Source organism: Epinephelus lanceolatus, chromosome 10 (genome assembly GCF_041903045.1).
Source record: "Epinephelus lanceolatus isolate andai-2023 chromosome 10, ASM4190304v1, whole genome shotgun sequence".
In the NCBI taxonomy this organism is placed as follows: Eukaryota; Metazoa; Chordata; class Actinopteri; order Perciformes; family Serranidae; genus Epinephelus; species Epinephelus lanceolatus.
The window spans coordinates 45,716,139-45,731,906 of record NC_135743.1 but is presented as its reverse complement, the minus strand read 5'-3'; the positions used below and the strand labels follow the sequence as shown (position 1 = coordinate 45,731,906).

General features: G+C 39.6%; 1 protein-coding gene across 1 annotated transcript in view; it reads right to left on the bottom strand.

Moving 5' to 3' along the window:
• LOC117264337 (importin subunit alpha-6) overlaps positions 1 to 15,768 on the bottom strand; it is a 74,508-nt gene that overhangs the window by 50,301 nt on the left and 8,439 nt on the right. Inside the window, exons 2-5 of the mRNA XM_033638220.2 lie at positions 8,448 to 8,581; positions 7,812 to 7,913; positions 7,574 to 7,673; positions 6,327 to 6,421 (exon numbers count right to left, since the gene is read on the bottom strand). Coding sequence (XP_033494111.1) covers positions 6,327 to 6,421; positions 7,574 to 7,673; positions 7,812 to 7,913; positions 8,448 to 8,576 — 426 coding nt within the window. The 5' untranslated portion in view covers positions 8,577 to 8,581. The remainder of the gene's footprint in view (positions 1 to 6,326; positions 6,422 to 7,573; positions 7,674 to 7,811; positions 7,914 to 8,447; positions 8,582 to 15,768) is intronic.

The following is a 15,768-nucleotide window of genomic DNA, read 5'->3' as shown; positions in this document are numbered from 1 at the left end:
AGGGCCGCCTCCTTCACGATCTTCCGCCGGGAGGAGGAGATCGAGGACCTGACCCGGGATCCCGGTGCAGGCCCATTAACCCCCTGGGCCCCTGGCAGCGAGACAATCGGGTTAGGAGGCGGAGAGAAGCTACTTTGAAGCGGAGGGGATTCCTCAACACCCAGGATGTTAAATCTGTTCTCCAGCTGGAGCTCACAGTGTGGGAGAGATTGCGGGCTGGACTTCCCTCGCCTTTTGCCAATTGCCGTGGACCAGGGCTCTAGGCTTGGAGTGGAGCTGCTTGCTCTGAGCCTTGGGTTTGGGCTGAAGGTGAAAGTAGTGTCAGTCCAGGATGTGGCAAGGCTAATACAAGTAAATGGACTTAATGTCATAAAGTGCCTTTCTACAAAAAAATTTACGTTAATGCCTCTCGTTTATTCATTCACACACGCACTAATATACTTGGGAAACAGTTAGGCACCAAATACAATATATTTGATCTTCTCAGATGGCTAAGATAAGAACTTTATTGATCCCACACAGGAGTAATTCATGTTACATCAGCTATAGAGAACAAGGTAGTGCCGAAAAACAATACGCACAGATTCGATCACTGGCGATCGCCGCACAATGCATGCCGGTTAGTTTTGTGTCCGACTTCATCCCGACTTGCTTCTGACATATTACAAAAGTGGATGGCAATAAAACCACGAGAGTGAGGCGGCCGCAGTTTTTAGAGCCAGGCGCGGCAGTTGCTCTCCACCGACTGCACCACCTGGCTCTCACCTGATCTAACAGCTGATTGGTTAAGATGTCGACTCAACAATATGACGTTTTAGATAAACCACTCATTTTTGTTGAATTTTAGAGATTAAGATTGTATTTGTCTGATCTGAAGGTTTATTCTGTGAACAGAAAACATGTTGTGTGACTGATGGTGAAGTTTAGTTGTCAGAGACTGAATACATTTATCATAAACTATACAGTCTAGTGTACTATATTAATATTGGACGGTTTAATTATTGAAGTATTTAGCAACACAGAGACTTGTGGTCAGTGGGATGTGAGGATTCTTGAAATAACATCAGATGTGAAGCCCTGACTGTATCTGACTGAGCCTTATTGAAAGCTGTTGTCTTGTATTTTTTTTCTTCTGAAAATATTAACCTTATAGTCAAACACATTTTATTCAGCCTGTGTAGTTGAGGGGACAGGTCAAACTGATATGATGCTGATTTACAGAATTCATATCAAATGGAGGATAAACCATGAACATAAACTACAGATCACCTGTAAAGCATTTTAATAAATTAGTCTATCATAATTAAAACAACTGGAGACTGAGAACAAACTGATATATGGGTCTGATCACTTTTTTAATGAATTGACATCATTCCAGACAGGATGTAAGTGTGTCTGTGACTTCCTGGACGGACTGAAGGCTGCTGGAAACTGTCGGGAAACTGTCCGACTTCACCGCAGCTTTTTGTCACCGCCCCCCGCTGCAGCCGCCTGCTCTCGTCTACTTTTCAGGCGAGGCACAGTTCATCTTGAACGAGCCTATTGTCTATGGTCTTTGGATCAAGGCAAGCGCTTCTTCCTACGTGCTCAAAAAAGTAGGTGCTGATTGGCCAAAGAGGAGTCCTGTGTATCTGCGCTCAATTGCTCTTCCTTCATCCTTAAACTACCTGGATGTCTGTCACAGTAAATTGAAATTGAATTTTGAGAACTGAATTTGAATTGTGAGAACTGAATGCGAAGATATATAGAAATAAATTTAATTTCAAATTAAACTATTCAGATTCAGTTTTTCAATGCAATGATTCAAATTAACAATACAATTTCAAATTATGTGATTCAAATTCAGTTTTTCAATGCAATTATTCAAGTTTAGAAATTCAAATTCAAATATAAATGATTCAATTTCAAATTATGTGATTCAAATTCAGTTTTTCAATGCAGTTATTCAAGTTTAGAAATTCAAATTCAAATATAAATGATTCAAATTCAGTTTCTGGTGGCACATATTTCAGCCCATACTATAACTCCAGCAAATGATCAATATATCCTTATTAACAGGCTATGTACCACAGTCTTTTAAGGTAGCTGTAATAAAACCTCTACTAAAAAAGCCCACCCTGGATCCAGAGGTGTTAGCCAACTATAGACCAATATCTAATCTTCCCTTTATGTCAAAGATCCTTGAGAAAGTAGTCGCAGACCAGCTGTGTGATTTTCTCCATGATAATAATTTATTTGAGGAATTTCAGTCAGGATTTAGAGTGCATCATAGCACTGAGACAGCACTAGTTAAAAATTACAAAATTACAAATGACCTTCTGATTGCTTCAGACAAAGGACTCGTCTCTGTACTTGTTTTATTAGATCTTAGTGCGGCGTTTGACACTATTGACCCTCAAATTCTACTGCAGAGACTGGATCACTTAATTGGCCTAAAAGGTTCTGCACTAAGCTGGTTTAAATCTTATTTATCTGATCGTTTTCAGTTTGTTGACGTTCATAATGAATCATCCTTACGTACTAAAGTTTGTTATGGAGTTCCGCAAGGTTCTGTGCTTGGACCAATCCTATTTATTCTATATATGCTTCCTTTAGGCAACATCATTAGAAATCACTACAAATTTCCACTGTTATGCGGATGATACACAGTTGTATTTATCGATGAAGCCAGAAGAAAGTAATCAATTAAAGCAGCTGTGCGGAACTTTTCGTTTTCGTTGATTATAGCGCCCCTTTGGTCGAAGCGGTATGACACCCACAGCCTGGTGTCATAAAATTCCGACTGCAGCTGGCAATTACCGCATGCATTTGTTTTGGAGAGTGAGAGGATTAACTAACGTGATGTCAGTCCAAGTAATTAGTGGAAACAGCAAAATTACACAGTAAATTCTCCTGTCGTGTTTCTGTTCTGATCTAATGTAATCTGTTGTGTATTTTGAGCTACTAAGGCTACTGTAGTAGTGTGAGCCTCAAGTTATTCTGGGTAATCTAGTAACCGTTGTTGTGCTACTGGAAACAATGAGAAGCAGCCGTGTACGTTCGGTGTAAGGAGGAATAAACAATTAACAAGTCATCTGCTGAGTCCGCATTATTATGTGAAAAGAATACTCCAACGATTTGGGAGTTATGCCCGTTCTCTATCATTTTCATATTGAGACAGCGGTTAGCATGGCACTTGTAGGGGGTCAGTGCATCTTGCGCGGAGGGACACACCGGTGAGCAACAGCTGGCTCTGGGACAGGTATGCTAGGTCACTCGGTAAAAGCAAACAAAGAGACAACACGGACGATATTACTCACCTGACTGAAAGCTGTTCATCAGCTCCTGCAGGCCTGGGTGTTTTTTCCAGTTCATCTTAGGAACATGAAAAAAAGTTTCAATCACGCCAGGATTAGTGATTGCTGCAAAGTTTTCATTCCTTGTGATGCGCTCTCTGCGGCGGTTTTCCTCCTGATGATATATCTCCCCAACGATGGTAGCACCGAGGGAGCGGAGGATTCAGCCTTTCTTCTCGCCTGCTCAACATGCAACACATGGAGTTCCTCATCTGTGTACTATATAAGGTATGGCTCTGGATCTGTGTCCGCTACAAGAAACTCTTCAAAATCGCGTTCAAAGTCGTCCATTGCAGCTACTAAAATCCGGAGATATTGCTAGGCTAAATAAACAGCTGAGTTTTGTTTACAAGCTACGTCTGTGCCTGCTCACCGGTGTATCCCTCCGCGGATCACAGCGCAGGACGTACTGACCCCCTATAAGCGCAATGCTAAACGCTGAGACCCAGCCACTGGACGTACAGACACAAAAAAGATATCGATCATGTTGTCTCAATATGAAAATGATAGAGAAAGGGCATAACTCCCAAATCGTCGGAGTATTCTTTTATGTGAAGATACACAGTGAAGACATAACATAATCCTAACACAGCAAAGCTGTTACCTGCAGCCTTCGCTTGCAAAGCTAACGTTACTAATGTTAGGTCAGTCCAAGTAATTAGTGGAAACATGCTAACATGCTAACGTTACACACAAGTTAGTAGTAAAGTAAGACCTGTTCATAAATGTTCTGGTGTAACTCTGAATTTCTTATAAACTGAGGACAACTGCCTGCTGTATATTTGTGCTCATGGTCACAGTCACAGATAATTTTACATGATGCTCCTTCGTTATCCGCCATGACATCAAAAGTACAACCAAGTCCTCATAGATACATCTCTGGTAAAACTGTTAGGTGTTATGTGTTCAGCAATGCCCGTTATGTACTGCTTACTCGAAAAACACTGTAAACACGGCTCCTTCTTCTGTGGTTTAATCGCTGCGGCCGCTGTGGGCGAGCAGAATCTCTTCCGCCTCAGGTGCCGTATTCTGGTTTGCTGACTTCCACTGTGTGTCCGACCCGAGTGAGGCTACGCTAAATAGCCACATAGGGAAAGGCTTTTTTGTCACTGTTGGGTTCAAATAAATATGCGGATCTTCAAGGGGGGGTGATACGAACTAGGGGCAGTTTTATTAATGGTAAAAAGCTCCGCACAGCTGCTTTAACTAAACACCATAACTGCCTTAAAGACATAAAAACCTGGATGAGCACCAATTACCTGATGTTAAATTCAGACAAAACTGAAGTTATTGTTCTTGGCCCCAAACAACTCAGAGACTCTTTATCTGATGACATAGTTTCTCTAGATGGCATTGCTCTGGCCTCTACCACTACTGTAAGAAACCTCTGAGTAACATTTGATCAAGATTTGTCGTTTAATTCTCATTTAAAACAAACCTCACGGACTACATTTTTTCATCTGCGTAATATTGCGAAAATTAGGCCTATGCTGACCCGAAAAGATGCAGAAAAATTGGTCCACGCTTTTGTTACCTCAAGGCTGCATTACTGTAACTCTCTATTATCAGGTAGCTCTAGTAAGTCCTTTAAAACTCTCCAGCTAATTCAGAACGCAGCAGCACGTGCACTAACAGGAACTAAGAAACGAGATCATATTTCATCTGTTTTAGCTTCTCTGCACTGGCTCCCTGTAAAATCCAGAATTGAATTTAAAATCCTACTGTTAACTTATAAAGCTCTAAATGGTCAAGCTCCGTCATATCTTAGAGAGCTCATAGTGCCTTATTATCCCACCAGAACACTGCGCTCTGAGAACGCAGGGTTACTTGTGGTCCCTAAAGTCTCCAAAAGTAGATCAGGAGCCAGAGCCTTCAGCTATCAGGCTCCTCTCCTGTGGAATCATCTTCCTGTTACGGTCCGGGAGGGAGACACCGTCTCCACATTTAAGACTAGACTTAAGACTCTCCTCTTTGATAAAGCTTATAGTTAGGGCTGGCTCAGGCTTGCCCTGTACCAGCCCCTAGTTAGGCTGACTTAGGCCTAGTCTGCCGGAGGATCTCGCTCTCTCTCTCTCTCTCTCTCTCATCGTGTCATACGGATTACTGTTAATTTATTATGCTGATCTGTTCTGTACAACATCTATTGCACGTCTGTCCGTCCTGGAAGAGGGATCCCTCCTCAGTTGCTCTTCCTGAGGTTTCTACCGTTTTTTCCCCCCGTTAAAGGTTTTTTTTTTGGGGAGTTTTTCCTTATCCGCTGTGAGGGTCCTAAGGACAGAGGGATGTTGTATGCTGTAAAGCCCTGTGAGGCAAACTGTGATTTGTGATATTGGGCTTTATAAATTAAATTGATTGAAAACATTTTTAACGATGGTGACTTCAAAGAATGTAAAATTGTAACGTTACTTGAGCTGAAAGGGAGCTGTCAAACAAGCGTGATCTGAGCACACCCCCACAATCCTGAGAAATGGTTTTTAAGCAGCCAGATGAGCTGTTCTGAAATAGGTATTCTAATAGTTATGAACATTTATCATCCCTCAAATTTTTGTGGATACTAAATGAGACACTCATCTTTCAGATTATATATGTGTTTTTACTATTTCATGTCAAGTTTCCAGTAGCTTTAAAAAAAAAAAAAAAAAGTTTTAAATATGTTTATGTATTTCGTCAACTATGGTTCTTAGCAAGAAGGGGTCAGGTCAGACTTACAAAATGGGAATCTGCCAAGAAAATTGCAAATAGTGCATCTCTACTGGTCAGTCCTTTGTGGCCTGGAATCTAACAATGCCTTGCAAATTGCTTGTGCCAGACAGAACTACCCACCACCTCGTACCACATTCAAAGGCCATTTACTGTTACTGAAATAGAGTGAAACACTCGCACTAAAGAGCCCGGATAACATGTCTTAGGTAGCCTGATAACATGTCTTAGGTAGGAGCAGCGGCACACCGCATTAGTCACTTCATATAAACTGTGTTGTGAGGCTCTCACCTGCAGTGTGCAGTTTTCACTCCTCTTCAGAAACTCCACAAAACGATTTACAACACCAGCAGTGGAAATAACATCATCTATGGGTGGGTTGGGCTCTGCACAGAAAAACAGAACTCTTTTTTAACTCTGATTGATCTCTTATTGAAAGTAACCTAATTTAAAGAATGAAACGTTTAAAAGAAGGCAGTATTCCTAATCAACTCATTTGCAAAAGGGATTAGAAGTCAATTTACCTTTTCTGTTCAGTAGAAAATGTACATCTGAGTGGGTATGAAGTTAACAGTAATGAGATACCGATACAAACCATTACAGTATTCTGTATTATAGTTAAGCAATTCAATTTGGTCATGCAGCTGGAACATTATTAGACAGGTTCTCCCAGTCTTTGTGTATTCCTCAAAAATATCAAGTTTTCTTGCTTTGCATCTGTTTTCATTACTTTTAACAGTTTCAGGTGTAGTGGTCATTGTTATTTTAATCATCTGTCAAACTGTCAGTTCAGTTGTGAATTTCAAAAGTTGGCACTCTTTTTGGTTTAATCTCTATTATGTTAGTCAGTAATGGAGTGGTGGCACAAGAGAGACTTAAACAAACAACCCATCCAGGATGATGCCACTGCAAAAATGAACACAAATTCAACCAATCTCCTTGAATTCAGTGTGACCTTGTAATTTTGTCAAATCGCACCACAAATTTGACCAACCATCATAGGTTTCTGCAAGTCGCCAAACTCACTTCCTTGTTTCTGGTTGTGATGATGCAGACACGAATGTGGGAGATGAACCATCACGTCATGTCTAAAATTTACCAACAAAATGTAATAATGTGTGTATGTGTGTGACAAAGAAAATAGTTTAAGAATAAAAAGTCTAAAATAAAATGTTTATACATAGTGTGAAAGCTTTTTTTTAAGCCTTTTTCATGAGGATACTTGGAACACTCAGAGCAATGCAGTTTTATTCTCACTGGAACAAGTTGCTTTCCATTTTTAATAAAATCATACAACAGAAAAAGTCAAGTCTTTCTGCAGTTTTCACTTCGCAAAAAAGGCCTAAAAACATTGCAACTTGCATTGAAATTCTTTAGAAAAGCAACAGTGAAACCTGGAATTTTAGGTCTTAAAAATCCCCAAAACCCCCGCAAAATCCTGGAGGGACTAAAAAAAAAAAAAAAAGCTCTGAGAGATTATTACTTTAACTTCAAATCAAATAAATGATGTCAATATCTGCACTTGATACAACACAAACCTTTGGAGAGTAATTTCCTAAATTTCTGTGTAGCAATTAGCTGCTGGTCTGGGTCATCAGAGAAGATCATCTGAATCATATCTGGAGTTATGACTCCATCCTGCACAAATGGCAACATTAGATAAATAATCAGATTGGAGACAAGCACAGTTGTAGAAAAAAGTGATCTGAGACAGATGTGTTTGATATTGGGGCTTTAGCTATCAATACCACAACACAACAGTAAAACAGCACTTACACCTGCAACAGGCACTGTGGAGCTAATGTCTGGATCCTGGATCGGACATTCCAACATTGATTCATCATTTGAAGGTACATATACATTTCTCCTCTTGAACAGCTGTGGGCACAGAGTCAAGGTAAATTGATTAATCTGCTGTTTATATACTTGGCTTGATGAACTGATTGTGACAATGGTTTAATTGTAACTGAGACCATCCAAGGCCATGAATTACAAAAAAACAAAAAAACAACAACCCAATGTTAAGCAAATTAAGACTTTCCCACCCTTGGATAAGTACAAGTAATTTTATTTAAATAGATAGACCAGGTAAAATAATCAAGTCCACTGATGACACCTCTCCAAGCAGAAAATTGGAAAGAGCAGTGATCTGTCCGATATGCTATTGTAATACTTGTCAAGTACAAAAAATACATAAACTCCCCAATGTTGTAGGGATCCAAATGTGAAATGCCTACTGTTGATGTTTTGAGACAGTGAAAGATGTTGAGTTTCAAAACATTGGGTAGAAATTCAGGCATCTAAGGTTGCTACAACAAAATCAGGAAGTCTTTCTTTATTGCATTGTTTTCTAACTTGAATTTAAAGTACAAGGGGTTTTAATCACATGGTTCAAGAGGACACAGTGTTTACCTGCTCCTCTCTTTTCTGTTTGCGTAGCTGAATTCCTTCCTCCTCTCTCCTTCGTCGCATCTCCTGAGGATTTAAGGCTTTGTTCTTATAGCTCTTCATCCTGTAGTTGTCTTTCCCCGGACTTGCCATTGTGTCTAATGAGTCAGGGTAAAAGGACAGGCAGTAAGGATCCAGGTGCATTTGCTCATCGAATGCAAACATCATCATAGATCAAGGATCAATAGCCCCTTTTACACTGCCAGATTTTCCGCGAATGTTGGGCCGTTTTGCCGGCAAGCTGCAGCGTTTAGACACAAAGAGCCCAATTTTCCACCTCGTAGGGTAGTCATATTGGTGGAACCCTTTTAGTTGAAATAGACCGAGGCGGCCTTCCGCAGTGGGAGAGGCTGTTGAAGACTTGTGGGAGGAGCTGTTGATGACGCCGCACGTGCAAGCCACTGGCGATGGATAAACAGGAAACAGCTGATAGCAGGAATTAGCAAGCAGCTAGTAGCAAGAGGGAAACGCAAACCTGACAGACACTGTAAAGATGAGCAACTGAGGAGACAAGGAATTGCGCAGCCTCCTTGCCCTCGCAAACGAAGAGGCCATTAAACGTCAGAACGGAACGGACCAACTAGAAACGGGCCAACTTAGAGAATCGCCGATGGACTGACCAGCCGTGGCTTCCTTCCCACGTCACTGGTTAGGTCACACGCTGAGCTGCACGTTTTGTTACTTGCTCACGCCCCCCATTTCCCCGAAAAAGGCGCATTCTAAACAAAATTAGGCAGGCGGCATTTTGCCCCACTCTCCGATTTTGTTTTTATACTGCCAATGCTGAAAAAAGACTTTGCACAATTCCTACCTAAAAACGGCTTATGACTCTGACATTTGGTTCTAGGGGTCAAAACTTCAATATTTAACATTATTTGAATCAACTGAACCTGTATTTTAACAGGGTATGTTGGCTGAGTATACGTGTTTTTTTGTACAGCACAGCTATTAGGGTTGGGAACGATTAACCGATACGACCGGATATCCAGTTGGACAAGCGAGAGATACGGCTACGTCAGTAGCAGCCTCCTCAGTCGATACGAATCAGCCATGAATCCTTAGATGAATCGAGTGTAGAGTCATGGATTCAGGTATCGCGAGACTAGCAATCAGTTGACTGGCTTTAACAGTTTGCATCTCGAAAACAACGCGAGAGCCGGTGGCATGCTCCGTACCAGGCATTACTGACAACGATAATGGACATAAACATCAGCGCCAGCTTGACCGGTGGAGATGAGGAGCAGAAGCAAATGCTGGTTGGATAAACCAGGGAGCAGCCAAGCCGCAGCAGAAACTAAAGGCGAATCCTGCTGGTTGCGTGTTGAACGCGGGGTCACAGACACAGACAGAAATACGTATTCCTGTCAAATACGGCGGCGCATGATAACGGCCTCCCGGCGACCGACAAGCCCGGCTCCAGGTCCAAAAAGTCTTCGTCAGTGTCATGACTGCCCAGAAATACCAGCCGAGCCCTGGCAGCACACAGGTATGTGGCGTGTCAGAGGAGAAACGAGCAGTTCACATTTCCACAAACCTCACCGCACTTTAGGGACTGTTCTTTACTTGTCAGGGGAGGAGGGTGGCTGGTTGATTTTTATTTTATTTATTTATTTTATTTTGATCCCCCCTATGTAAATCACTTATTGATGCTGTTTGTGAAGTATGAATAAGTCAATAAGTAATTTATTCCATTGAAATATCATTGATGTATTATAGAAAAGTGATTTATCTTTTTATAAATGACAAACAAGAGTGTAGCAAACACAGAGAAATAGTCTGACATGCTGTCAGTGATAAGCTGCTAGTCATCACAGTCCATGATATCAGCCAATAACAGGAGATGTCAGATTCTGCCCCTACATAGCATGTTATTATTTTATTCTGCTTAATGTTTATATTGTACAGCGTTATAATAAACTTTATTCCAGACTCAACTCCATATAAGATACATACAAAAACACAGACAATACCATAAAAACAACACAAGTAGTGTATGTTTAAAACACTTAAACTTTACTTAAAGTTCACTTCACTTTAAGTTTAAAACTTCTCATTTTTATATTGATCCCATCCAACAAAATGATTTTCATTCAGCAAGTCTTTTTTTGGTCCATGTCTAAAAATAAATACATTTGACATGTGATTTTGTTGTTGTTTGACGTTTTATTTTATTTTTGCCAGTGCCATACAGCAACAATGCTTGGGGATGTGGTCTTTTACAAATTTGAAAATACTGTAAGAATGTCACTTTTATAGAATTGGCTTCTTTATTTTATAATGTACGATTAATGTCTATATCAACAAATGTTAACCATAGAATTGTATCGAATCGTATCGTTCCTACACTGTGTCAAATCGTTCTGTTCTAGTTAGGCTGACTTAGGCCTAGTCTGCCGGAGGATCTCTCTCTCTCTCTCTCTCTCTCTCTCTCTCTCATCGTGTCATACGGATTACTGTTAATTTATTATGCTGATCTGTTCTGTACAACATCTATTGCACGTCTGTCCGTCCTTGAAGAGGAATCCCTCCTCAGTTTTTCCTTATCCTTGTCCAAAGGACAGAGGGATGTTGTATATGCTGTAAAGCTCTGTGAGGCAAATTGTCATTTGTGATATTGGGCTTTATAAATAAAATTTAATTGAATTGAACTGAATTGAATATTAAAAGGTCCGTGTATCATTCATTCATTCCATTTTCAATTTAAAATCAAAAATCAAAAAACGAAAAAACGGTTTGTTTTTTCATTATTCGTTTAATAATCAAATTCAAAAATACAAAAAATGGTTTGTTTTTCTTATTTTTGATTTTATGCTCACATCAAAAATAGCAAATCGAAGAATGGGCCACGATTAAAATTTGATTTTGATTTTTCATTTGATCCAACTTGCGTGACCCGGAACTATTTTCTACAGAAGCGCACTGCATTCACTGGATAAAAAAAACCCAACCCTATCTCGAGATAATTTTTTTTTTTTTTTTTTTAACGAGATAAGGATCTTGTAATTACGAGAAAAGGATGTTGTAATTACGAGATCAGGATCTCGTAATGACGAGAAAAGATCTCGTAATTATGAGATCAGGAAAGGTGCCACATTGGCCACTGCTTCGCTCAGAACCACATACTGCACATCCACGAAGGGGGGTTGGAACTACTGTAACCAGCTGCCACTCGGGTATAAGGGCCACATTGAAGAAAAAAATTTTCCGGAGATTTCAATTTTTTTTTTCAATTTTATTTCATATTCGAAATATTACGAGAAAAAACTCGTAATATTTCAAGAATAAAGTCATAACTGAGAAAAAGTCATAATATTATGAGAATAAAATCGTAGTTTTTAAGGAAATAACCAACAACACACAGAATGTCAGATTGTCTTTCATGCCGTTCTAAGTAGCCTACTTACTTAGGTTCGGGAACCGGCACAGTGTTGGTTCTGTGTCAGTCGAAATGCTCTGTTTGTGACTCCGGGCCCAACTCTGCCACTGATTGGCCAGTCTGACATTCTTCATAATACATAAAGAACGTTAGTGAAACACATAGGCCTAACAGAAACATGCATTCATTTGGGGACAAGTTAGGGGTCACGTTACTTGTTTCCAGAGGCAAAGGACCCCGGACACATACAGTAGCCTAAATACACCAGTTGTAAGTAACTTTTAACATACGTGAGTCTTTGTGACTCTTGGCTCTTGTCCCCTAACTAACGCTTGTTTCTGTTTCACTAACAATATTTTCACCCGATTAAGTCACATCCCTTTATTTCCCGTTATTTCCTCTGTAAACTTAACGTTAAAGCAGCCTACAAGTATGCTGTGTCAATAAATCAGCTCAGATACTGTTAGAAATGTAGTATTTAGCCTAATAACATCATGTTACAGCAGTAATAACGTCAGCTTTAGTCAAATGGCTCTAGCTCTCCCGGTAAATGTCATAAACTCTCATAAAGATCTTTCACTAAGGAGTTGTAAGATCGAGCTGACCCACTCTTAACAATCTTCTTAGCGACCAAACGCTCACAGATCCAGCCACGGCAGGCACATTAATATTACACTAAGCAAGGAGATGTTAAAACAGTGCACGCCGTATATATTTTGATCTATTTCATACTTCAGATTTATATTGTTTGGCATTAATTGGTGACAGAAAAGAACGAATTTCATTCTGCAGGGAAACGCGTGTCCTGACTGTGCATATTGAATCTTTAAGTTTTATGAAGACCCTGTGTGCGATCAAAGCTGTGGCAAAAGTTACACACCGAAATCTGGCAGAAGAAAAATAATAATAAGACGAAAAATAAGTAGGCTGTGTGTGACTTATGCGCTGATGAAGTGGTGGGTGATCGATGTGCCTGACATCGATTGATTTAGTTTCAGCACCGCGGTAGTGGCCAGCTACTGTTAAATGCTTCTTTAAGAGCGATCTCAAGTAAAATCTTAAATGATGCAGAAAGTGAAAAGAAAGCAATAGCCTAATTTATAAAGTTGCCTCCACTGAAAATGCATTTAATCTTTGAGTCAATTTGAAAGCTATTTCTCAAGACAAGTTCTGTAATTACCTTGTCTGCTTTCATTCTGTTTATATCTTAACAAGAGCTGGCCACTGCTGCGGTGCTGAAACTAAATCAATCGATGTCAGGCACATCGATCACCCACCACTTAATCAGCCCATAAGTCACACACATACTTATTTTTCGTCTTATTATCATTTTTCTTCCACCAGATTTCGGTGCATAACTTGTGCCACAGCTCTGAGCGCACATAGGGTCTTCATAAAACATAGATTCAAGATTCAATATGCACAGTAAGGACACGCGTTTCCCTGCAGAATGAAAATCGTTCTTTTCTGTCACCAAGACAGTATGAAATAGATCAAAATATATACGGTGCCCACTGTTGTAACATCTCTTTGCTTAGTGTAATACTCCATCGTAATCTACAATATATACACATTATAATAAAGATATAGGATATAGTCAAGATGGCACCACCCGAGTGGCAGCTGGTTACAGTAGTTCCGACCCCCCTTCGTGAATGTGCAGTATGTGGTTCTGAGTGAAGCAGTGGCCACTGTGGCACCTTTCCTGATGTCATAATTACGAGATCTTATCTGGTAATTACGAGATCCTGATCTCGTAATTACGAGATAAGGTGTCTAATTTTTTTTTTTATCCAGTGAATGCAATGCGCTTCCGCAGAAAATAGTTCCGGGTCACGCAAGTTGGATCAAATGAAAAATCAAAATCAAATTTCAATCATGGCCCATTTTTTGATTTGCTATTTTTGATGTGAGCATAAAAATCAAAAATAAGAAAAACAAACTGTTTTTTGTATTTTTGAATTTGACTATTAAACGAATGATGAAAAAACAAACCCTTTTTCCGTTTTTTTTATTTTAAATTGAAAATGGAATGAACGAATGATACACAGACCTTTAAAACAGGTTTAACACACTGCTGCACAACTCAGGAGAAAATCAAAAGATCAAGAACATGGACATAATGGCTCAAATGTAAACTCATTTAAAAGAATGATAATAGAATTCACAACGCATAGGCCAAATAATTAATAAGGCTACCCTTATTAAATTTTTGAATGCATCTTCAAATAATATTTTCCACAACACTATGTAGACAGAAAAAAATAACAGTCACTAATATTGGCAAACTTACATACAAGTCAAAACTCTAAATCTCTCACTGTATATTTCATGTCCACACTGTCCCATTATTCCCACCCCGTCTGTCTGAATTATGTTGCATAGAAACAGTGGTCCAAGGAGTTATCAGGAACTACTGTTAAGACTGTTTAGTTGTGCTTTCTTACAGTCACTGTATTGTGTTGCTGATGTAACCGGTAAGAACTCAAAGTGGTGATGAGGACTTAAAAAGTATGCTATGAAAGTTTTTTTTTAAAGTTCTTAAAAGCTTAACCTTCAGGATTCTTACATATAGCCTCATCTGTCTTGCTTCTTCCAAATTAACCAAGTACTTTGTTTTGACAGACCAGACATTTTTTGCCTATGACTAGGCCTGTCACGATTACAAATTTTGCTGGGCGATTAATTGCATCAGAAATTGTTGTGATAAGCGATAATATTGCATAATATTGTGCTTTTAAGACCGTTTTTATTATTGTTGTAATTTTGCTGTTTTTAGACCATTTTTTAAACATATAATGATAATAAAGACATACTGATGCAAGTACACCCTTTAAAAGATACATAAACATTTATTTAACAAGAATATTTAGGAATGCAAAAAGAAAATTTAAATATCCGAAATAACACATAAAAATACCAAGATAAATAAATAAATAAAGACCTTATAAATACAAAAAAAAAAAAATAGACTCTCAGTCTCTCACTCTCAGGTGTGAAGTTAAGTTGGTCGTATTCGCTCTTTTTTTTTTTTAGATGGTTTTAGAACAAACCCGGCATACCGGCTCGTCCAAATTACTGGGCTCCCCTCTGTCATTTGGTTTAAATCCAAAATACTCCCTCACAGGGGCCGTGGCATTTGGTTTAGGAACAAGTTCCCTGTTTTTCTCTTACGCTCAACTCTGTTTTTTTTCTCCACCTCATCTCCCCCTCACAAAGATCGCACTGTGTGTGTGTAGCCCATAGCCCCGCCTCCCCCACAGAGACAAAGACACTTGATGACAAGAGCTTTCCCTCCATTCATTACGCTAATCAACCAACTTACCTGGCTGCCATACAATGCACAGCAGTGAATGCTCTTGTCGTCCAGTCTCTTTGGTGGAGAGAGACGAGGAAAACAAACACGCATGAACACGGCAATTAATCGCGGCCGGAAAAGTTACCGTCTCCCTTTAAATTTACCATGCAATTAATTGACTTATCGCATATCGCGACAGGCCTACCTATGACTATAATCTGATGTTTTCATCCTTGATATAACTGATGCAACTGTTAAAGGGAAATTTCTGTTTATTTCAACCTGTCTCCTATCATCCTAAATTTGTTTGAAGTGACTAGTGACATAAAAACAATAGTTAGCATGTTAGCCGTTAGCCTAGATACAGCCGGGGCGCACAGTAGCGTCAGACCTGTTAAAACGTAAGTGAACCGGCATACTTAAAGTTAGGGATGCACCGAAATGAAAATTTGTGGCCGAAGCCGAATATTATTAAACACTTGGCCGAATACCGAGTACCGAATACCGAATATCGTTGTTTAGTTTTTCATTAGTTTTTGCAGATGAACCCCCTCCAGGTTAGTGTTGTCACGGTACCAAAATTGGATCCCACTGTGCCATACCAATGAAAA